We start from the raw sequence: 25,097 nt of genomic DNA on the forward strand, positions 1-25,097 counted from the left end.
GGGTCAGTAGATTAGCCAGACACAAAGGAGCCTAGGTATCGGCATACTCTCCTCCCAGGGTGGCTCCCTTTTCTGAACCGATGTAGGTGAGGGCATGGCACTGCTCTATGGTCATGGGGTCCAACATCTTCCCCTGTAGAGTTCTCTGCAGGCCTGGAAGCCTGTCCTTCCATTGTTCAGCATGCTGTAGAAACTCAGTACACCGCACAGCAAGCAGCCCTCCAACACAGAAAAGCAAATGGAAAGAGGAAACAGGAAGTGGGGAGAAGGTGAAGACTGAAAGAAGTCTACAGACCAGCATAAATTAAAAATCAGTCAGGTGGCTGGGCAGGGCTGGTGCACACCGTTAACCCCAGCCCTCAGGAGGCAGAGGCAGGCGGATCTCTGAGAACAAGACCAGCCTGGTCTACAAAAGAGTTCCAGTACAGCAAGGGCTGCACAGAGAACCCTGCACAAACTAGCAGAGCCCCACACTATCCAGCCAGCGCACCTGGAGGATTGCACGGGTGGTGAGGACTGTGAAAAGCTACCAATGGCTCCCTACCACCAGGCCCGCTTTCACAACGTGAGCAATGACTGCTATCACAGAGCGCCTCACGGCATTCTCAAGATTTGTTACTGTTGTAGAAACAGTCCACCACGAGTGGCTCGGGAGGGAAAAAGTACAGGCATGTGGAGGCCACCCCTGCCACAGTGCTATGGTGTCTCTTCCATGCTGAGCTAGCACTGGGCCTCAGTCGCTCTCATGTCAGTGCCAAGACTCTCCTCAATCTCCTCACTGCCTGTTGGAGCAGTATCAAGTTGAGAGCTATCTTGGGCCAGTGAGATGGCTAACTGGATACCAACACTTGCCGCTGAGAGTTTGGTGTATGGGTGGAAGAGCAGAACGGAAGGCTGTTTTCTGACTCCCACTAACGTGGGCCATGACATGTGTGCCCTAACACTACAGAACAATGAAGTGTTCTCTAAGGTAAACAGATAGAGAAGCAGTAGGGAGGGTGAGAATACAGACGCAGAAGGGGCCCAAGACCTGAGAAGCAGTAAGAGAAAAATAATTCAAGGCAGCAGGTAGTGGGCACCTGGGGCTGGTAGGTGACAGGTAGGGTGGGCCTCAGTGCCTGTGCTGTCTGCTGTCTTGGAGCAAGAACCCTTCCTGAGAAGGGTTACTTAACAAGAGAGGCTGTCTCACATGTGCCCCCCCTCGGAGTCATGCCAGGGAGTCACCTCAGGGATCAAACGGCAAGGGCCTGTGGATGACTTGGGAATGAAAGGGAAGGAGACATTTACCAGCTTTATTCCCGAGGCAGTCCTCCTACAAGGATCTGTGCCGAGGCTCCTGTGCCTACAGGGATGCCAATGGCACACAACTTCTCACTATTAGTGAGAAATAATCCCATGCATGCCCCAGTGGACTGGCAGGTAGCTCCTGCCCAAAGAAGAAGCAGCCTTGGGGCATCTTTTCAGGGACAGATGGGCACCAGCGCACTGGTTCCCTAGCCAGAGCAGAAGGGAGCCACAGGGCCGACTCTGCTCACTCTTTCAATGTGGCCTTTCAGTATTTACCTGCACCTTTCTGTTTTAGCTTTAGGGTGGTGAACCAGATAGGAAGCACGTGGACCAAGCTGAAGATGCCAGGCATGTGAGCACTTCTGGCCTGGGTTAGAAAGGACAGCATGGGTTTTGAGTGTCAAAATCCCATCTTCCTAACTACGCTTATGGTCTGCTAAATTCTTAACCTCTTTGCTTCCCTTCTATAGTAGGGACAGTAACAATTCTGCCTCTGGGAGTTTGTTAAGAAAGGTAAATAATGCAAAATGTCTCACATGGCACCTCACACAGAGAATATTGTAGCTGTTACTAACCCAATGGTGGTAAATTCTTGTATGACAGGTAATGTCAACTCTCTTTCTGCCCATCCTAGGGCAAAGGTGGCACAAGCAAGCACTGAGGAGAGGGGGGAATCGGAATGCTAGTCATGGTGGGATGGCTATTTTAGTACTCGTTTTCTTTTTCAATGCTGCAATGCACCAGACTTGACAATAGCAGGAAGTGATGATCCAGCTGAGTGTCATAACAAGATGCTGTCCCTCCCAGCATGGCTGGTCGCTAAGGAAGACGCTGCACCTACTTCCACAGGACAATTGGGAGCAAACCAATGTTTGGTTTAGTAAAACAAAACAGGAAGGGCAAGTGTCCACCCATCTGCTCTCATGTAAATCCAACAGGTAAGGTAGACCATTCCAGGATAGCCCCTACTTCCTCTATTTGGAATGAGTACATTTTTACCAAGTCAAACTTTCTTGACCAGTATATCCACTCAGTGCCACTGAAGGCAGGAAAGAACACTCCAGCTTCTCACTTCCTCAGCCGATGTGTGGGTGCTCTCTGTCTCAAACCTCTGATCTCTAGCAGCAGGGCTCACAGCAGGCAGAGTAGAGTAGAAGCATAGGAGATGACCACAGCAGCCAAGGCTGTAAGGACCCTGGGATACCCCAGATGCTTCCTATGGCCACCGCTGAGTTGCAGTACACCTGGGATTTTGTGTGCTTGTTTGTTTCTCCTGGAGACTTTCGTATGGTCTTCCTGAGGGCAAAACAATGGTGCACAGAGCTGCTCAGTATTTGCTCCAGCCCTGTGTTTCCTGCTCAGGCTGGCCAGTGGCATTCGCTACCTCGCAAACCCAGCCAGGTCTCTAGCTAAACACAAGTCTCCTCATGAACAAGCCTCTTGATGACGCCACGGCTGCAAAGACATAGGAAGGTCTTAGGAAGTCCTTCCTCACCACTATGCTCCTGCAAGACACTGGTCCAAGGACCTAAGCTCCCTCCAGCTGAGCAAATTCTATAGCACAAGGCAATGTGGCAGCGTGAGCAGGAGACACTGGGGACCCAGGTGCTGCCCCAGAACAAGAACAAGTGCTTTGGAGGGGAGGAGAGGAGAGTGGAGAAGAGTGGAGGAGAGGGGAGGAGAAGGGAAGAGAGTGGAGAAGAGGGGAGGAGGGCGAAGGAGAAGGGAGGAGAGGGGCAGAGAGGCCTTGGACTTTGCTTGCTCAAGAGCATGCTAGCTCAGGAATCTACACCATTCCCTTTGAGGAGGCTGAGACACACACCCTGTGATGAGGAAATCAAGCAAGCCCAAAAGATAAATAGTGTGTGGGCTTAGAATTTTGGAAGGAGAAAGACAGACACAGAGTCTGATGTTAAATTTAAACATTTATGCACTCCTTTTTTAGAATACCATTATAAGAAGGGTATGCTTTGAGAAAAGTTGAAAAGAAAAAATCCAAATGAAGTGTTTACCATACCCAGTAGCACCAATGAGGATGGATGTTTATCCACCTGATGTAAACCACCCAGGAGGAGAGCCTGGAGCACCACATCAGAGGCTTGCTCGGTTGCTCGGTCTCTAATTAGTCATGATACCGATGCTGGTGGATAATTACAAGTTAGCCTCACAGTTAACTGACAAAACTTAAAAAAAAAGCAAAACAGAATTCCCTGGCTGAAACAGAGCAGAGCCCATTAAGGCGTGCCTCTCAGACCCAAGCCTCTGCGCTGTGAGGTTATTTTACAGCTTCCTCTGATTACACTATTCCACAGGAAACACATTAAGGAAACCCGTGAAGACCGATAACTGTCTTCACATATTTTAATGGGAGCTAAGGATCGACCTCACCGGAAGCATGCCGCTTCTCCCACAGCATCCCACTCACTCTCCCTGTATAATGTGTGTGTTCATTCATATATGTGCTGGTGTGTGTGACTATGCAGTGCGCTTAAACACACGTTACTGTGTGTGTGCTCATGCATGAGTGCATTATATCTGTGCTCACAGGTATGTGCTCCTGAATGTGTGTGATTGTTCCTAAGGGTGCTGGCAAGCAAGCTTCGGATGAGGCCTGTGGGTTTTCCCCTTCTCTTTAAGTGACTTTCAGTGGAATCTGCTGGCAGTGTCATCACCACAGTCTGTTAACAGAGGCCACTGAGGGACCCTCAGCCTCCAGGCCAGCTCTCGGAGAGGGGCACGAAAAGGGGAAACACCAGGTCTCAGGTTTGTGAAACGGGCTTAGGAAGAGTGACGTTGTGTTTGTGTCCAGCGCTATGTTTGTTACTTCCTCTCCACTGTGATAGAATGTCTGACAGAAGCAACTTAAAAGACAAACAATTTCTCTCCACTCAGATGGCAGCAGGGACATGAGGACTCCGCCTCTTAAAAGTCCCGCAACCTCCCAAAGCAGTGCCACACCCAGAGACTAAGAGCTCACAGCACATCGGGACCACATGCTCAGTGTCTTGTGGCCTGGAAGCTGTCCTTATGCACAGCCCACTACGGGGAGCGCCAGCCTCCATAGTTGGTTGGCTGTAGCAAGGGACATACCCTGAAGCACCACCAGGTCCAACACCATCCATTTCCTCAAAATTTAAGAGACTCAGGTGTAACACAGCCATGGGCTGCCATTAACCACCATCATCATCAGCTGTCAATCTGACACAAACCTAGGGTCACCTTGGATGAGGGCACCTCAGCAGAGCTAAGGCCTAGCCCATGTGGGCTGTGCCATTCGTGGGCAGATGGGCCTGGGCTGTATAAAAAGGAGCTGGGTATGTGCTTGGGAGTAAGCCCTTCGGCTCCTCTGTGGCCTCTGCTTCAGTTCCTGCCTCCAGGTTCTTCAGTAAGCCTCTGCCCTGACTTCCTTTGATGAGATAACAAACTGTTACTCCCAGAGTTGGTTGTATCACAGTAATAGAAAGCAAACTAGGAACACTATCATGTAATAAAATAACATAATTACCTTGAGCAAAGGGGATTGCACAGAAACGAGTGTCAAGCCCACCCACAAGGACAGACAGGATGGATAATTCCTCCAGCAAGGTTTATGGACCTTATAAGGTATAGGCTAGCCAGCAGACCAGACTGCTGGGAGATCTTGGGTTATACTTAACTTCCGGCTCCAGCCCAGTCACTGTGCTCTATTCAAGAGGACGCGAACGAGCTGTGCCGAAAGCTCCATTGCCAGGAGCAGCCTCTTGTCTCCATGCCTTCCCCACCATGGTGTAAACTGTGCTCTCTGGAACTGTGATACAAAATAAGCCTGTCCTTAGGCTGCCCTGTCACAGGGCTGGGGAAGATGGCCAGTCAGATGCCTAGCTTGGAGGCCAACACTCCTCTTTCTTACCATGGACACTTCCCCAGAAAGCCTCAATGCTGGCAAGACCTTCACACCTGTTCCACATGAGCCTGACATGCTGAAATGCTTAGTATTTCAACAAATGCCTAGTCATGGAAGTGCCAGGCTGGCATGGTGAATTTATTAAAGAATGAATACTTATGAAGTGAAAGCACTGGCAACTGGAATTAGCTGGGCTGCTGATATATCAGATAAAGTTCAGCCTTCAGAACATGGAAATCCCAGAGGCTGAGAGGACATGCTAGAGAACTCAGGGACAGAGGAATTCCCATGGGTTGGACCTGAAGACATGGTGCTGAGAAGCCAAGGTTCCCAACTGGACCGTAGGAGAGCCTGTAGAGTGAGAAGGGAATGGCTGTCATCCAATGAGGCCAGGAAAGGCAGGCTGCTCAGGAATAGCACACCCAGGCTATACTCTGAAGCCAGAGTGGTCACTCCAGCCAGAGAGCCAGGCTGGGGCCTTAGGAGTGGTTACACAGTCTGGGCTCAGAGCATATCTTCTGTGCTATCCAGCCATAGAACAGTCCCAGACACACAGCTTCAGAAAGCAAGTTCTCTTTAGCGGTTAATTTGGATAAAGTGTGTACATGTGAGAATTGACTTTTGGTCCTATGTCTGCCACTCTAAAAGCTTTTTAGCAAGTTCACACATTTCTTCCCCCCTGCTCCTGTCGTGGCTGCTCAGTGCTGCCTGATCTTATGATGGTGAGAGCTCTGGGCAACGTCTTCGAGGTTAGGAAACAAGGACCTTGCATGTTCGCTAATCACATCAAAAGAAGCCCTTGGCTGATAGTCCAGTTGAGTGCCAGACTGTGGGTACCTCTTCTTTGCATGTACATGTAACCAAACAATATCCACAGAAGGGCAGGGCTGCACAGATCATCAAATGGAGGCATGGTAGCATGCATCCCTGCAATGCCTATTGACAGGAAGGGACACGGCCTGGCCTGCCAGAAGAGAATACTAGGTGAAGACAGTCCAGCGCTCGGCGTCTGGAGGAAGAGTCTCTAGCACTAGAAGAGTGGTCAGGGCCTTCGCCGCTGCAGAGTGGCAGCCAAGGTGCCTAGCTTCTAGGCTCCCTCCACTGCCACCAGAGTAGCCGTTGGCAAGCCACTAACGCTCTCTGGGCCTCCTCCTCTTCCTCTATGAGATGACACTACCACCCTTCCTTGGTTCTACAACCTGATGGAATAAAACAAGCCCCCACCATCATGCCATGGGCTTGCACTGAACTCCGTATTTCCCAGAATGCTATCCAGGGGCTGAGGCCCTAACTCAACATGTGGGGACGGCTGTAGGTCAGACCTTAGCCAGAGGGAGAGTCACCAGAGCAGCCCTGAGATGCTCCCAGTCTCTGCATAGCTTGGGAATGGACATCCTGAGCCCCACGTGCCCAGCAGACCTGGAGCCCAGCTCAGCAGAGCCACTGTTGGGATGAGACTTACTACAAGCCCGAAGCTGCACTTGTCAAGGGACCACGGGCTGGGAGCTGGCAGAGCAGCCTTTATTCATTCGGATGCACGATCCACACATGTTGTGGTGTGCATGGTTTCATCTTTAGGTTGAACCGTTTGAGCTGTTCAGTACTGGCACCTGTCTATTCCCTCCCAAAGCAATATCTCCCTGATGGGGAAACAGTTCCCTGCATGCCCGCTTCCTATAGCCTGCCTCCTGCTTTCCTATCATTTGGCTGCCAAAGGAAGAGAGCCTTTGCAGGTCATCCAGAGAGTGCCTACACTGGCATGGACTTCTGCAGACATGGATGAATTTTCTCTATAAGGCTCTCTAAGGTTCCCTTTCTATCCAGAAGCCACTATCTATCTTCTGGGTTAATCAGCATACCTCAGGAACACACAGAAGAGGCATCCTTGTCCTCCACGTGAAAACAACCTGCCAGTATGATACACAGCCACTCATCGGGGCACTTCAGGATGCACGGAGAGACTGCCTACTTGAGTGCAGGCTGGGAAGGGATATCTGGTGGGTCTCAGGAATCTGTTCCTACACAAGGGAAGGGAAAGTCCTGAGTCCAGGATTCAAAGGGTTTCTACTAATCAAACAAGCCTTGTGTGTGCAGTTCAAGCTCTGTAGGAAACACTGAAGAAACAGGAGTCAGGGCCAACCTCGGTACCTTGTGAGCCAAGCTGGAAGAAAGACAGAGGCAGCACAGCACTAGAAAGAACAGGTGACAGGAGAAAATCGAGGCCAAGTTTGCCTGGCAGCAAAGTTCTTGTAACCTTCAACCAGCTTGTGGGTAGGGCCTTCCTTCCAGAAACCCACAGCAAGAAGGTTTCTGGAGTATCATGGCTGACAAGCCCAAGAAGCAGCCATCAAAGGCATGGCTATTGAAGAGCAAAGTTAAAGAAGTCCCTTCCTAACGTCCAGCCTGGAGCGCCTCCTGAGCCCGGCTCCAGCAGGCCTTTACTACACAGGCAGGAAGAACCTGCCAAGCTTTAGTGCTGTCCAACATTCAAAGCACTTAATGCTCTTCAACGAAGCCCTTCCATTGCTGTCTGAAAGCAGGGGACCAAACAGGAGGCCTTCTCTGGACCCGTGATTACAGATGGCTAGTTCTTGCCCATTCACTTAACCCACTTGTCACTCTACCCTCCTGTCACATTGTCCCTTCAGGTTGGTCACACCCAGCTCCACAGTATACTGTGCATCCAGCACTCTAGCGCTCTGCTTTATTTATAATTTCCTGTCCCAAGATAAGCACAGTTTGATGAAGAGATGGCATTGGTTTGCCTGAACTGAAGTTGCTTGGAAAAGTTTTGAAACTCCTTCTCAGGTGGGTTGAAATTCTGTTCTCACCACCATTCCCCCAGCCAACCTACTCTCCTTGTCTCAAAGGAAACCCCTACACAGGTAGAACTGTGTTCAGAAGGGACAGCCACAGAAGGACGGCAGGGATGCAAAGGTAAGAAGAAGCCACAATGTGAACATGCATGTCCCTTTCCTACTTCCTGTGTCACAAATTATGAGACACATCAGGGAGGAAGCAAGTGTAGAGCGTCAGGTGGATGTGAATGAGCTCTACAGAGCTCCATGATGCTTCCTGTGTGGCTGAGCACTTTACAAGAGAACATCAGAGCCAGAAGATGCACTGTTTGCCGTGGTGGAATCTGTTTACTACAGCCCTGTGCTAACTACAGCAGGAACTCGGTCCCAACTACAGCCCAAGCAAAATGTGCCCGTCTTTGATCTCTCTCTCTCTCTCTCTCTCTCTCTCTCTCTCTCTCTCTCTCTCTCTCCTTGCTCACTCGCTCTCACTCTCTTCTTCCTCCCACCCCCGAAACCCAGCCAAATAGGAAGTGTTGAATTACTTATATATAACCCAATACCAAACTCCTAAGTTAAAAAAAAAATGCTGGACCAACAAGAAGCTTACCCCGCCTCAGGAGTTCTAGAAGCAGACGTGCTTTGGCGCTCCCCGTGGCCTCTTGGCTTGCTGCTGCGGCTTTCAGAGCTGCTCACATGTCCTGTCCTCAGGGCTGTCCTACCGTGGGCATGGGCTGCAGAGCCATCCTCATACCCATTCAATAGGCCTTGGCCGGCTCGGGTTCTTGTCCTCGCTGACTGGCATCCCTCTGGTTTGTCTTTGCATGGTGCTGGGACATCTCGGGCGGGTTTGTATCCATGAGAAATCAGGAGATCTTCCACGCTGTACATGGTGCAGTGTCGTCAAAGCTCACGTGCTCGAACCATCATGGTGGCAGGACCCGTCACTGAAAGGACAAGAGCTGCATTTATGAACAGCCCCCCTACCTGCACCAAAGTGGACACCCGCCCTCCCCAGCATCCACATGGAAGAGTGTGCAGTCTAATTCTAGCATCCATCCAGATCCTTCCAGAAGAGGCCAGCAAGATGCAGCACTGGCCCATTGGGAACACTGTCACACCTGCAGGTCCTTCAGTGCTCTGCAGGCAGAGTCAGGAGGTGCTTCTGCCAAGGATACATATCTAGACCTTGTCTCAAAAAGATGGGATCTCACTAGGTAGCTCATGCTGACTTTGCAAAGTTACAATCCTCCTGCTTCAGTTTTCCAAGTACTGGAATCATAGACATATACTACCAGACCAGCTCGGGTCCATGTGAAATTTTTGTGAATCAAATAGCTTCCCAATGATTTTCTATAAAGTTTCCCTCTCTCAGTCAAGGGTGGCCATGGGCAAATCTGGCCTGGAGACCAGCATAATTAGCTTACCCATGTTAAACCACTAGACCGGTGGTTTTTAACCTTCCTAATACGGTGAGCCATTAATATAGTTCCTCATGTTGTGGTGACCCCCAACCATAAAATTATTTTTGTTGCTACTTCATAACTGTAATTTTGCTGCTGTTAAGAATTGTAATATAGATATCTGTTTTCTGGTGGTCTTCGGCAACCCCTGTAAAAGGGTCACTTGACCCCCAAAAGGGTCACAACCCACAGGCTGAGAACCACTGGACTAGAGGAAAGAAGACCAAAGAGAGGAAATAATGACATTCAGCAAGGGCGAAGCGAGTGGGGCTGCTAGCTCCCAGAGCCTGGGTCAAGCCCTGGCCTGGGTCCTGTGGGCCAGGGAGTTCCATTCCCTGCCACTTTAGCGGTGGGGAGAAAGGGAGCCATTGTGGCCACATGAACGATGGTCAAGAAGTGCCTGCTGGGAGACATCTGTGCTCCTTGCCAGTGGGAGCTCTCCCTGGGCCTTGCACTGTTCTGCTGTCTGCTGGGAACATGTCACCCCTTAGGACACACAGCAACACATCTTAGCATGGGGATGCCCACACTCTGTAGATCTCAGCTGCCCATGGTGTCCCTCTAGGTTTCCAAAGGTTGGAAAGCTTTAGAAGGTAGTGTCCTCACGGAAAAATCTCTGCCACCATTCCTGACACTACTTTGTGATTCTGAGGACATCACAGATGGGTCATTCACTTACACAGCAAAGAAGGATCATGGGAACAAACACTTGCTCAAGTTGGCTTAGCAACGACCGTGGAGAAAAAGAGATCGCAAGACAGCAAGGCAACTCAGGGCTGTGTGAACATGGGAGAAGGAGATTTAACCAAGGGTTTTCCTGGCTATGTCCCCAGCATCCAGTACTTAATATGCTTCCCGGAAATACTTGTTGAATGGATGCATGACTAAGAGAAGGGGCTCCAGGGCAACATTTTGAAGAACAGTTAGGAGTTGGATAGATACACTGAATATGTCAACATAGAAGTGGGGAACTTGCTACTTTAAGCAGACTCTGGACATAATGACCTTGGAGCAAAACCATGGCTTAGAGACAGAATTCTGGTGGTCCCGAGTAAAAGCCCCATGCCCACAAGTCTGCGTCTTCGTGTAGAGGCGGTTACACTGCAGCCCTTCCTCAAAAAACTTCATGTGGATCATTGTCCCACAGGAGTTCGGTAGATCAGTCCAACACCCCTATGCACCTACAGTTATATTCAGAAAAACCAAAGGGACAACCACCCTCACTAAGGCAAATATGTCCCCTCAGAAGAGAGCCAGGTTTGTCAAAGCCAAAATGACCTCAGGTGACTGAGGTCAAGGGAGCTCTGATTTCAAAAGTCTTATCTGTCCTCTCTGGGCTTCAGTGCTCTGGGATGAGGCAAGGGCCAGCCCACAGGCCTAACCCATAACCTCAAAGGCACCGCCACCGTGCATGTTCATGGAAGACTTCTGTCCCTTACATATACTCTTCACTGTCACCCAGCAGCTTGGCCTCTGCCTCATTTCCATACCCATGTGAAGGGCCGACCCCTCTCCTCACGCGTTCCTGTACACTATTATACTGAAACCTCCTGTGCTTGTTGGGCTGGCTTCTTTGATGTCACCCTTCTTTAGAATGAAATGGGCTGTGTCAGGAGGTAGCAGTTCATATTAACTGCAGTGGCCTCCAAGACAGACCAGTGGGGGCCCAAAGACAGGGCTCAGTACCCAAGGAGTTTTCCATTCTTTCCAGTTTTAAGATACCAGCATTGTAGGTCAGTGGCATTTAATTCTGTCACTCAGAGGTGGCTATAAGGACAAACACATGACAAAAGCTGCCCCACACTGAGGTTGTCACTGTCGTAAAGGCTGTTTCATACCCTGGAAAGGTAAGAATATAGCTAAAACAACCCAGGATTAGACATGACCTGGTGCGCTACCCTTTTCACGTGCAGCACTGGAAGTGTGTAACTACCCCCAAGCTTTCCTACATACAAAATGGCAATGAACAATCTTACTACACTGTCCTGAGAGCCAATAAGAACATAGACATATCACCATGCAAACACCACACTTTGCCACACTGTCAATTTTCACCACGTGCTTTTGCCATATTTTTTTTTCCTTCTTTGGTATCATTTGGTGTGCTACTCTTGATTTCCAACCTCATAATCACTTAGTATCACCATGTGCTTGTAACCAAGAATGGAATATTGCTTTGTAAGAACAAAACATTAAGATGCATTTCCTAGGAACACAGAATGTGCCAAGCTCTGAACCAATAATGAAGAACACACATTCTCCGTCAGTAAGGGTCTTACTGTCTGGCTGAACAGACAGTAGGAAAATAGGCACATGTGTGTCAGAGACATGATCAGAGCCTGTCACCTCTCCCCTGGGGTTGTAGTGCCATTACATGGATGAAGACAGGATGACTGGAAAGAGACCCTATCCAATCTCATGGGATTGCGAAGGCCTCTAGACAATTCTCTTTCAGTCAAACCAAACTCCGGCCCAGAGTGCACTCTGTTATTTTGCATCCAGTGCATTCAATAAATTTCTTCCTAGTCAGTCGTGGTGACTCATTCCTCAGCACCCAGGAAGCTGAGAGAGGAAATTTGTCCCAAGTTCAAGGCCAGCAAATATAGTGAGTCCTATCTCAAAGAGCACCAACAAAAAAGACATTTTTGGGGGGTGGGTGGGAGAGGGGCTCACATTAAGGCTTGAGTGTGAGATATCACCCATGGGTTCTTGTGTTTTGGGCACTTTTCTCCAACTGTTGCTGGTGCTATCTGGAGAGGCTGTGGAGCCTCTAAGGAATGAAGAATAAAGAATAACTTGAGGATGAGCCCAGTAGCCCCGCCCCGTCTCTGGCCTGAGTAGTGAAGCTGCAGCCTTATGCACCTGCATGACTTCACTGCCGTGACAGAATGTGCCCTCTTATGAGTCACAATAAAACTTATTCTTCCTTAGATATTTGTCACAGCAAGGAGACAAGTATACATTTTGCTATATTTATTTCCTCGAATTAAATCCTCACATGGAAATACTTAAGAAAGTGATCAAAACAGCTACTGGTTCACTTTTTAAGAATGCTGGTCATGCCCTACTAAATAACTTCACAAACCACGAGTTTGAAGTCCACCAATGTGCATGCCATCCCTCTGACGGTCAGGGTGTGAGGCAGGCTGGCCTGTGAGGTACGTTCAAGTTCAATGATGCTATTACCCCATAACAAATTCCTTGGTCTAACAAGTTCCTTGCTCTCCTCTCAACAGCAAATAGAGTTGTTCTACTTATCCAAAATTGGCTTTTCAAGGAAGGCACAGCCACCACATGCTGCTGCTTTTCTGGTCTTCAGAACACCCCTGGAAGAAGACAATTCTCCCTAAGAAAACTGACCTCGTCCGTCACCCTATGATACACACTGCAGCTTGAGCCTGAGGCTCCTGGCCACCACTGACTGGCACAGCCAGCATGCAGAAGAACCCACTTTCTCTCTGGGTGTCTGCCTTGAGAAGGCCACCGAGAAGCTCTGCCTGTCTGTATCTGTTGTGGTGGAGTCAAGAGATGAAAACTGACCATCTAGTGAAGGGACTCGTGTTCCCCTGTTTTTCATCTCAGAGAGAAGCTACTGCATATGTTCTGCTTCAGCAGCCCAAGTAGAGGGCGTATATGATGTTGAGACGTCAGAAAAAGCCACGTTTTCATGTGTTTGGCAGCTTTCATATGCAAGCGTCATTTTCTCATCTGCCACTTACCCCAAGAGAGAATGGGAGGATTCAAACTTAATCAGCACTGCTCGACTCTGTGGCACCCCTGTATAGACAGGAGCAAGCAGGGGTGTCCCAGCATGCTGCCTTAGAAAACTCCTCTGAGGCCTTCAGCTGCATGGTCCTCCCTAGTTTGGTCTTGTACAACTTGGACTAAGCCAAACAAGCCTTTTCACTAAAATAAACTTTGTAAGGCAAAATACACAAAGAGGAAAAAATCTGGATCTATAAAAATTCTCTTTTCTTGTATAAAAGGTTTTATTCTGGGCGTGTAATTAACATCCTAAAAATAGTTAAGATAATGCAAACTTTGGGAATTTCACTCCTGTCTCCTATGCATTTAAAGCTTACATTTTAAAGGCAACGGTACTGATGGAGAGATGGCTCACTGATTACGATCACTGGCTGCTTTTCTGGAGGTCCGGACATGCTCATGGAGGACACACATGTGGGTACACACTCATGCCCATAAAGTACAAATAAGTAATCCTTTAAAAAATAAAAAAAGAAAAAGAAAGGTAGGCGTGTCACTTGGGAAACAGAAGCAAGAGAATTTCTGAATGTTCAAGACCAATTAGAGCTGCATAATGAGACTTTTGTCAAAAGAAAGAAAGGAAGGAAGGAAGGAGGGAGGGAGGGAAAGAAGGAAGGAAAGGAGGAACGAAGGAAAGAAGGAACGAAGGAAGGAAAAGAATGAGCAAGCCAAGAAAAAAAAGAGGGAGAAAATCTTACATATCTATAGAAAACAAACACAGAAAGCAAACCAACACTAAGGAGGAAGGAAGGCTAGGTTTAGGCCCCACACACCCTTTGTTTACCTCTATTGGACTGACTTAAATTGTGCTTTCTGAGATGGGACCAAAAAGGAACCGCTTATTAGCACGCAGGCTCTCATTTAGGTGGAGGAGAGAGGTGACTTAGAGAAGCAAGAGGCTGAGGACTCAGGGTTTTCTTTCTGGGCTTTGCAACTCACTCATGAGATCTAATTTATATCTTACTGCCTGACTCTTCCCCCGTGGGAATGTTTGTGACCAGCTATGAACTATTCAAAACACCCTTCAGTAGGTCCACAACACATTTCTGTTCAGAGTTTACTCTTTACTCGATTTTCACCATATACCCAATAAACTCCCTCTACAAATCTCAACAAAACCTTGCTTTATGGGGCTGGAGAAATGGCTCTGTGGTAATGGCACTGCTGTTCTTTTAGAAGACCCAAGTTTGCTTCCTCAGGCACCCATGTCAGGAGGCTTCCAGGAACTCCAGCCCCAGGGAGTCTGATGGTTTCTTCTAGGTGTGTATGCACGTGTGCACGCACGCACGCACACGCACACACACACATTGAAAAGTAATAAGCCTTTAGAGGTACAGAGAGATGGCTCACTAGTTGGGGCACTTATTGACTTTCCAGAGGACCTGAGTTCGGTTCCCAGCACCCATGTCAGGGTGAGAGGGCAGGGGACCTGATACCTCTGGCCTCTAAGGGCCCCTGCACTCGCAGGCATATACACATACATGCGCACACACAGGCATACACACAGTTAAAAGAAAAATACTTTAAAAATAATAATAAACCAGAGAGAGAAAGAGTGGGGGAGCGCATGCCTTGCATTGTGAGTGTGTAAATCTCAGGACACCTGAGAGAGAGAGAATGGACAACCTGTGAGTGCCAGCAGGTGACCGAGCTTCCATTAGCTGCCTGGGACACTTACTTCCCTTTGGATTCCCAGGAAGAACCTGCTGTAGACACGGCTATTTCTACTCCACAGATGAGGTACTGCAGTTGTATGTCCAAGGCTGCACCAATAATAAAGTGGCAGCTGTGAGGCTTACCCAGGTCTGTCTAGGATGAAGTCCAGGCTACCATTTTAGATCCCTCCACATATGTATGTATGTATGTATGTATGTATGTATGTATGTGTGTATGTGTGTATGTGTGTATGTATGTGTGTGTATGTATGTATATATATATATATATACATACATATATATATATATATATATATCCCTCCCTACAATTAATTAGTTTCCTGAATTACCAAATAATACATAAACAAGGAGAACAAAAAGATATGGGGCTATCAAGCTTCCACCTATGTATTTAAGAACTCCAGTTTTACTGTATAGACGAAAGGTGGCTCTTGTCACTCTTCACGTGTCACTTCTCCATGACTGTCTCCATGGCAATACTAGGGTTAATTTTTAGAAACACAACAAAGTGAGTTACCCTTCAACTGCATGGTGACCTTTACAGGCTGCTTAAGTTGCCATGGATTTCAAGTTCTTCCTAAGTAAGCCCATTGTGTAAAACTGGGAAAAGGAGACAAGCCAAGAGGACATCCACACCAGATGAGAAAGGGGCAACAGCAAATGTCCTGCCTCATTCTTAAAGAGGGCAAACAGCCTGCCTGGAAACAGCCACTATCACCTGCGACGCCGACGGTCTGGGCCCTGCAGAGCTCCTGGGACCTGCAAGCAGGCTTGAGGAAACGTAAGACTCGTGCATGGTGAACCTGATGGGAAATGGAAGGGCCAGCGTGGAGAGAATGAGCAGGCCGAGCATTAGAAATCTGCTGCACTGTAACACGCAGGGGTGCTGGTGGAGAAGAGGAGGGGGATGCGGAATGGGTAAGCCTGCGGAGGAAGTGCATGTATTTTGGACTTATGTGACTAAGATAACCGTCAACCCATTTGTAGAGAGTATTGTTTCAGAAGACAACAAATCACGTGATTTCGATGCAACCAACCTGTGCTGGCTAGTTTTATGTCAACCTGACATAAGCTAGAATCATCAGAGGGGAGGGAGCCTCAGCTGAGAACATGCCTCCAGGTGATCAGGCCTAGGCAGGCCTGGAGGACATCTTCTTAACTGATTGGTGGGGGAGGGCCAGCCTATTTTGAAAGATGCCATCCCTGGGCTGGTGGTCCTGGGTTCTATAAGAAGCAGGCTGAGCAAGCCATGAGGAGCAAGCCAATAAGCAGCTCCCTTCCACAGCCTCTGCATCAGATCCCTGCCTGCTTGAGGTCCTGCCCTCACTGCTTTTGAGGATGAACTGTGAATGAAATAAGCCTTTCCTCCCCAAGTTATTTTCGGTCATGGTGTTTCCTTGCAGCAATACTAACCCTAAGACAGCAACATGCCCCCAACGTTCCTTTTCCTCCCAGTCACTGTGAATAAATTTTTATCACAGATCAGTTTTTGACCCTCCAAAGAATCTGAGTGAGTCCACGCAGATAACCCCTTTGACAAACCTCTAGTGCCAAATATATTTACATTACAGTTCACGACAGCAGCAAAATCACAGTTAAGCAGCAGCAATGAGAATAATGTTAGAGTTGGGGTCACCACAACATGAGGAGCTGCATTAAAGGGTCACAGCGTTAGGAAATTGAGGGCCACTGACTCAGAACCCACTGTGACAGATTCATGAGTTCTATATCATCTGTGTCCTCAATATTCAAATGAGTAAATTATAAAATAGGAAGCTGCTGCTAACAATGCCCTTGCAATAGGATGGGGCTGTGCTTACCACCCCATTGTCAGTGCACATCTAGAGGGGTGTGGGTGAAAGAGAGTGTGTATGTGTGTCTACCGTGTGTGTGTGTGTGTGTGTGTGTGAGTTAAGTGTGTATGTGCATGAGAAAAAGGGTGTGTGTTTGAGTGGAGAGTGTGTGTCAGAGCATATGCGTGTGAGAAAGAATATGTATGAGTGTGTTTGAGTTTTATGTTTTGTTTGAGAGGGTTTTGTGTATGTGTGCGAGCTCTCTCTCTCTCTCTCTCTCTCTCTCTCTCTCTCTCTTTGTGTGTGTGTGTGTGTGTGTGTGTCCATCCAGATGGAGCCTGGGACACTGCAGCGGAAAAGCCGAACTTTGGATCCGTCGAAGAGCACACTGAACAACCTAGGTTCTTCATGGCTCGGGAAATCTGGACCTCCCTCCAAACTGTCTCTCATGTGATGAACAGCACATATTTCCCAGTCAGCCGGCCCCAGGGGGTGGGGGAGAGTACAGCTTGTGGCCATGACATGGAACAAAGCTAAATAGGTCATATGCAGATAGAACCTCTGACCTTGGCCTCATTAGCACCCAGGCAGAGGCCACCCGAGAGAGCAGGGGCAAATGGCCACACACGGAACAGAAGTAACCAGCAATTCTCTATCCCTAACACATACTTATTCCAGCCTGAATTCAACAAGGTGCTTGTTCGGCACTAGGTATGACGGACACCAGGTTGCTGGCTCCGGGCCCGGGAAAATAGGAAGACCTATGCACCCCTCCACACCCTTCATGGTGATGATGCTACAATTTTGGTGGTATTATTTCAATTATGCAAAGTCCCATCACTTGGAGGACAGAACAGTAAAGGGATGCCAATTAATAGTGACCAATCTCTTCTCATTTGCAAAAATAACAATATCTTATTCTCATATTTTTAGTCAGAAATCCTCCCAAGACAGTAAAGGGAACAAAATATCAATAAACTCATTAACCAAAACCAGAACTTTTCTTTTAAAAATGTGCTTAGAATATGACCTGAACATTAAAAAACAAATACTCAATTACAAATCTGAAAGAAATTCAGTCATCTAAAATCACAGAAATAAAAATTAAGCCAATTGATGAAGACATGCAAATTAAACCTAATTGTGACCACTCACATCCCAGATTATCAAAGTGTAAAAAGTAATTAAGTTCTGCTTATGTGTGTGCGTGCATGTGTATGTGTCGTTGGAGCACCAGAAGAGGCTGTCAAGGAGTTGAAAACCACCTGCTATGCATGCTGGGAACTTCGGGTCCTCTGCAAAAGCAGGACATCCTCTGAACTGCTGAGCCACCTCTCCAACCCCAAACATTCGTGAAAGCATGTTTGTTGCTGATGAGGATGCAGAAATCCTGTGTTTTGAGTGTGTGTGTGTTTGGAGGGGCTTGTGCAAATGGATACTTCCTTATCCAACAGTGATTAGGAGCCCCCCAACTAATGACACCTGCCTTTAATCACAGCCAATGGGAGACTGAGACAAAGAGGCTCAACAGGTCAGCCTGGACAACACAGCCAGATTCCCTCTCAGTAAATAACACAATCAAATGACTAGATGATAAGGAGCAAGAGCTCTGATATCCCAAGGACTGACAGTTTCATTTCTTGGGATCTATCCTAATGACATACGCAGAGGTGCATACATCCACATTTAATGCTGGTTATTTGTTTTATTCATAATAACACATGGAATTAAATGTCTGCTTAATGGGACATTAAGTGTGTGGGGATGTTGAAGTTTGAACAAGCAAACATGTATAAGATTGTATTTTTAGGCCTCTGAAGCACAGAAGTGTCCCACCTGACATTGGTGTGGAAAATGGAACTTGGATCCTTTGCAAGAGCAGTAAGTGAACCCCTGAGCCATCTTTCCAGCCCTTGATATACTATTTTATCATTAATCAGTACTCACAAGTAGTTATCACACTTATAATTTAGTAATACATTAGAGTGCAACTTAAATTACATCAATGTAAGCTGTTTAATATAATTAGTTACATTGTCAACAAGTTAATAATGTAGCTCCTAATGCAATTTACACTGATAATATTTACTTCTAAAAGCTTTAATAATCTGAAAAATGAATAATTGTTTGTCTTTTACTAGTAATTTTCAGTTTGTAGTCTAGTTAAAAAAATTTTGAAAGCAAAAGATTGTATAGATACAATTAACTATAGGTATCTTTGAAAATATATTTCATAACAGGAAGACTCAATGCCTGTAAAAGGAATGTTGGAGAAAAGAATAAAGGACTAGGAAATAATATGAGGTTCTGGTATATGTCCCATCTGGCACCTTATCTGCTTCCTGAAACCTCAAATCACATGATGATGAAATCCAACACATGATCACAGCTCACATTCTAACAGTCCCGTAGATGATGTTCCTCTCTAAAAAAATACCCCAAACTCCTCATCTGTATCCACTGACATTCCACACTGAAGATGTAATTGGTCCCTTAAACTGTTGGCAGTTCAGTGTAAATATTTCCTCAACTGACAACATTTAGGTCTAATGTTATGATTAATATATAACAAAGTGCTTTCTTTAAACAAGGGGTAAATAGCCAAGACAGAAAGCAAGCCAGAATGGGAAATGTTGCTCATGATATGTGCATTTGTAAAGCTTTCTGCAGCTTTCTCCTCCAGTGGTAGAACTGTGTGCTTTATCATGAACAATGAGGCTGTCATTTTCTTCTCTAATCTTAATTATTAAATAAATAACTGCACGGTTCTATTTTAAGTCCCGAGACAAGAAGTTCTCATGAACTTGTTTCCATCCCTCACAGTGATGACCTGCCATGGCAGGGCGCTCAAGTTGTTCAACTTATGGAAGCATATGCACTCTGTGACGTAAACGTTTCTGTAAGACAAGCATCATTGACATGACTTTTTTTTTTAAGGTGACAAGAAAAAAAAAAAACAGATGGAAAACTGGATTAAAAAGGTCTTTGAACACTGTTAACAGTGGTAAGCCGGACTGGTCTAAGAAAGTGGTTTTTAGAAAGAAGAAAGGGGGAATACAGTGTCAAATGTATGTGTTGCCTCTTTTAACGCCTTATTTCCTTTTTCTCTACCAGGGTCAGAGATACATACATACAAACACAGGCACATACAACATACACACACACCTTCCCTTTCACCTCTAAACTGTGTCACAGAATTAATACTTTGGTTACTTCACTCCATTTTTATGAGACCCTAAGTACCTCATTAACATTTCTGAAAGATTGCACGTCATTAAGAAAAGACAAAACTGAGGAAGAATTTATTTTTAATCCTCTAGAACCTGGGGCTGTTGGGAGGGGGGATATAAAGTTTGAAATAGTTTGAAAATTTCTAGTTTTATCCCATTATGATAGGCCATCTGTCCCAGGACAAGCTTCTATTACACTTTTACTGTATTAGTTCTTTTCTTTAATTTTAAAATCTCTTTAGAATAGAAAAAAAAAAACCCAACACTTTATAAAAGCATGAAGGCTCAAATTATTTCATGTAATTTTTACTTACTGATTATAAAAGTCATGAAGTTATTTCAAAAATAAACATTGCAAAACTTGTATGATTCGGTAAAAGGAAGAAGTTCCAGGTGACCTCGCTGTGACAACAGGGGTCAGCTGCCGATTCCCCCCCTTCCCCAGCACATGCTTGCTTCCATTCTTTTTTCTCCACACGTACCTTGGTGCCTGCTCATGTCGAAAAGCCAACTTTCAGCAGTTATGCTCTAAAGTCTCATAAGAAAGTATTCTGAAAATACTTTTTTGTGTGGCTAAATCACATCATCTATAGAAAGTCATCAGGAAAGGTATTTTTAGAAAGTAAAAGCAACAAATACATTTTAAACAAGGTCCTCCAAATGAAAATTAATGCAAACAGGGGCGGGGGCTATATTTCGTGTTTAAAGGATGCAGCAAAAAGCCAGAAAATGGGGCTTCCTTTCCCTGGCTGCTGGCTTTAACAAACTAGAGTCTCTCAGCTTCAGCAAGCCAGCCAGGCTGTGGAAACAAGGCTCCACGAGGGAAAGAATCCTCCCCACCCAAGAGGTGTAAACTAACATCTGCTACAAAGAAACGCAGCAGCAGCAGCAGAGACTTTCGCCACAGCCCAGGGGGAGTTCAGAGATAAAGTCTTGGCTTATCAAGTAAAACCCACAACAGAACAATCATTTCAGCCCAACACTGTGTTCTGAACTCTCCAGATTAATTACCGTCAAGTCTCGCCAAGCTCATTAACACAGAAACTGGCCTCCGACCACGCTCCCTGTTTTCTCTTCTGCAGGAGACACCTTCCCAGCAAGGACAGAGGCATCTGCAGGAGCCCTTGACTCCCGGAACCCAGCACTGACAGTAAAGACCGGATTCATCTTTATATTTCACCCCACAAAGCAGATTCGTGCCTTTTTTTTTAACCCTAAAAACTGCCTTGTCTTTATTTGCCTTGTGTATCTCCAAAGGCCAGTTAACATTTTATAGTGAGGGAACAGTACCCCAGCCAGCCTCTGGAAGCTGTGACCTCTCGGATGAGTTATCAGATAACTCTGCTAAACCTGTCAAGCCCTCCGGAGGAGCATGTGGCTGCTCAGGCATGGCCTATGTTCCAAGTGTCTGGGCAGACAAACTTTCCCTCCCCTACAACAGACTTCTTCCACTCCCCTATTTCCCTAAGTCCCGTGGGCTCCCTGGGCCCTTTCACCTCCCAGCTCAGGGCAGACGGTGTGCAGGAGGAAGGCCCCAGACTAAAGGCCTCTCTTCAACAAATATTTGTTTGCCCACTGCAGGGGGAGTGAAAGTTTGCCCAGAGTAACAGGGAGACCTTCAGGAAGCTTGTTCAAGGGGTGATAAGGAGTTAAGACGTACTACCAAGGCAAATCCAAAGACACAGGAGAACACTCTGGAAAACCAAATAAACTTCTCAAACTCCCAGTTTCACAGAAAACGTCCAACATTTAACTCCTGTGAAACGGAACCTCCACAACACTCCCGAAGTCCTTTCTGTAGGTGTTTTCTGTCCTTAGTCTCAGTCCAGCCACCTACAGTTCTAAGATCACCTGACAAAAGGCTGGTTCCTGGAGTTTTACCAACTCGGGCTGTGATTGCACCACGGAACCTACTTTTTCTTTTGTATCTCCCATGCAGAGCATTTCTGGATGCCAGAATCCCACCTCTCACCTCCCTCTCAGGGCTCCTCCCGTCTTCTAACGCTCACTCCCAATCCCTAGATATCTTTTCTATGCGAGTCTGAAAAAAAAAAATCCAACGAAAGAAAACACAAATCTGTGGGAGAAACAGATTAAACTGTCCCAGACAGGAAAAGCCTAGGAGTTGTGTGGTCCAGCCTGGGCCAGCCACGCAGACTTGGGCAAGGGAGACCACAGGGAGCGTGGATGAGACCCGGCCGGGGCACGGCCAGGCTGCGCTGGCTGAAGTTCCCGCTAGACATTTTCCTCCCCAAGAGGAGCCCGAGGCGCTCAGCCTCTTCGGCCAGAGACAAGAGGGTGCGGGTGCGGCGGAGGCCGGGGTCCCAGGTCACCGGGTCTGGGGGTGGCGCGGGGAGGCTGTGGCTGGTCTAGGCGTGGGCGGCTCCGTCCCGTTGAGCCGCTTAGCGGACCGCCAGCCACTCCCCGGCGGGTGGCGGGGCCGGCGGGGGACCCAGCGGGCGCGGCCACTCCCGACGTCCAACGGCCGGTCCGGCGGGCCAGGGCGACGTGGGAGCCGGGGCTGTCAGTCCCGGAACGGAGGGTCCTCCAGGTCGCGGCACGGGACGAGCGGGGAGGCCCACGCGAGACCCGCGCCCACGGGAGCCAGCACCAGCCGGGCCTCCTCCCCGCGCCGGGCACCTGAACGGGGGCTGCAGCCCTCGGGACGTGGGGCCGGGCTGCCACCCGCGGCGCGGGCGACCCCTCACGCCGAGACGGGGACCCAGCCGTATCCGGGCTGGAGAAGTTGGGGCCGCGCGGGGGAGGCTGAGGCGGGGCCCGCGGGACGCCGTGGGAGCGAGCCAAACGGACGGCTGCCGGGACTTACCGAGCGGTTCCCGCATACTGTCCCGCGCCGCAGCCGCTCGGCCGGCCGGGGACCAGCGCGAGCTGCCCCGCCTGCTACTACCTCGCCGAGCATGCTCCGAGCTCAGCCGCACGCCCCTCCCGCCGCCAGCCTCGCCCCGCCCACCGCCCAGCCTCGCCCCGCCCACCGCCCGGCAGGATTCCCTCCCGGCAGAGCAGGCATCTGGAAGGAGGAGGCTGCACCTGGCCCCAGGCTGGGTGCGAGGGCTTCGCAGACCAAGTCAAAGAAAAGCGCAGCTGGCACAGGGCTGTCCATCCTCTCCCCACCCCCCCGCCGCCCCTTTTCCTGTCACTTGTGTTTGGACCATGTCAACCCCGGGCAGATATCCACATATGCACTGAGACACAAGAACACAGATACACTTATATTCCATCACACACGGATGCGCACACAGATACACATAAACAGACACACATAAAGTACAGACGTGGGCGTCAGCTACACACACACACACACACGGTGGCATGAAAGGCAGAAAGCACTGATATGACATCAGCTTGGTCTTTCAGGGACTAAGCCGTGGAGGTCCACTGTCCCATTCTCTCATTGGAGAACTCAGACAAGTTTGGGAAGGATTTGCCACGTGTAGGGTGTGGACATAGGAGGTGCTTTGTGGGAGAGTTCAGACCACACCGAACACTTCCTGACACCAGCCTGGCGGCTTATTTCTCTCTTGCAACAGCAGGGCAGAGAGCTCAAACTTCAGTCCAGACCTGCTGAGGCTCAGAGTTTGGAGGGCAAAGAGAGGACATAAAATGGTGAACTTGCTGAGGAGTTGGAGAGAGTGCGGGAACATTGTCTAACCCAGATCCACCAAGGCAAGGGACCAAAAGTGTTGGCACTCCTTGTTATAAAGCCGTCATGCAGGGAAGTATCGCTTCATTAGCATATGCCACTGCCAACTCACTGAACTAACAAAGTTGTTGTGGGACGCTGTGTCAGTCAGGGCTCTCTAGGAAGGAACCTAATAAATCTCTCAAAGAATCTAAAATGTTCCACATACGTATTTGGTTGCTGCATGCGGAGGTCTGAGCAACCCAACAGTGGCTGTCTCCAGACAGAAAGGGCAAAGGTCTGGTAGTTGTTCGGCCCACAAGACTGGATGTCTCAGTGGTCCCAAGGTGGTGCTGGACTCACAGGGAAGTCCCAGAGAGCTTCAGATTTCTCGTCTACACTGGAATCCTGAAGAAATAGACTCTCAAACCAGTGGAGAAATGGATCAAAAGGGCAGGACAGATGAACTGTCCAGTGAGGGCAAGCAGGCAAAAAGCAGGAGTTTCCTTCTTTCACGCCCTTTTACGTGGCCTGCCACCAGAAGGTGTATCCAGATCTAGGGTGGGTCTTCTGACCTCAGCTGAGCCAAGCAAGAAAAACCCCTCACAGGCAGGTGTGCCCAGCTGCTTAGGTTTTAGTTAATTCCACATGTGGTCAAGTTGACAACCAAAATTAGCCTCTGAACACATCCACAAGTATCTCTTTCCTAAGCACACAACCACAAGCGTGTGTGTATATTCACAGACTCCGTGTACCTACATCCTTGTTAGACTTCTTTGTATCTGTCTTGCTCATGGGCAGCCAAACATTCTGCAAGGCCATTTATCAGGGACTGAACAGAGATGTGATGTGTCTTCTCAGAAATCAACATCATGTTACTGAGTTTGTGGGTCACCTTCACCAAAGTTTCATCATGGAGCTTAGATGCCACATTGTTGCAGTAGAAGGCAATATTGATGAGATACTAAGAAGCCGGAGCAAAAAAGAATAAAGAATAATGTTTAGCAGAAAGACTGGAAAGAGTTTCAATTAGGAAAAGGGGTGAGACTGAAATCCTTCCATTCAAAAAGAAGGCAACTTCACAGTTCCAAAGATTTTTGTGTCTGTTAGGCCCTCTCTAAGTCTGGCTTCTCGTTTGAGATTGGTGTATCCCTTGCCCCACTCCAGTGCATTCTGGCAGTGCCTTAGGCCGTGTTTCACACAAGAAACCGAAGGCAAACTGTTAACAGAAGAGACGGTAGTAGCATGGGTCAGGGTGGAGTTGGGGAAGAGGGTCAAGGACAGAGGTGGGGAGATTTTGAAGATCTAAGAATAGGAAGCTAAGGTTGAAAACGAACAGATGAGTGTGACCGGGTGTCCATCGGAAAAGCAAGGTATAAAAGAAGACAGGTGAAGGGGAAAGGTACAGAGAAAGCCATATTTGGCCAATTTCCACACTGGTAGCCAGTGTGCAGATGTGGTGTGAAACAGACATATATTAATAAATATCTAGAGCCTGTGCCCCACCACTTAGGAGACTGAGGCAGGAGTATGACTAGCTCAAGTCAGCCAAACTACATAAG

At 48.0% G+C, this 25,097-nt stretch overlaps 1 protein-coding gene across 3 annotated transcripts in view; it reads right to left on the minus strand.

Moving 5' to 3' along the window:
* Jcad (junctional cadherin 5 associated) overlaps positions 1 to 25,097 on the minus strand; it is a 76,343-nt gene that overhangs the window by 16,872 nt on the left and 34,374 nt on the right. The window contains exons 1-2 of one of the 3 annotated variants that reach the window (XM_021647514.2): positions 22,723 to 22,849; positions 8,579 to 8,915 (exon numbers count right to left, since the gene is read on the minus strand). In XM_021647514.2, coding sequence (XP_021503189.1) covers positions 8,579 to 8,859 — 281 coding nt within the window. In that variant the 5' untranslated portion in view covers positions 8,860 to 8,915; positions 22,723 to 22,849. Of the gene's footprint in view, positions 1 to 7,029; positions 7,189 to 8,578; positions 8,916 to 22,722; positions 22,850 to 25,097 lie in introns of those variants that run through there. The other 2 variants (XM_060380653.1, XM_060380654.1) reach the window with 2 other exon arrangements.

The sequence above is a fragment of the Meriones unguiculatus genome, chromosome 3 (assembly GCF_030254825.1).
Source record: "Meriones unguiculatus strain TT.TT164.6M chromosome 3, Bangor_MerUng_6.1, whole genome shotgun sequence".
NCBI lineage: Eukaryota > Metazoa > Chordata > Mammalia > Rodentia > Muridae > Meriones > Meriones unguiculatus.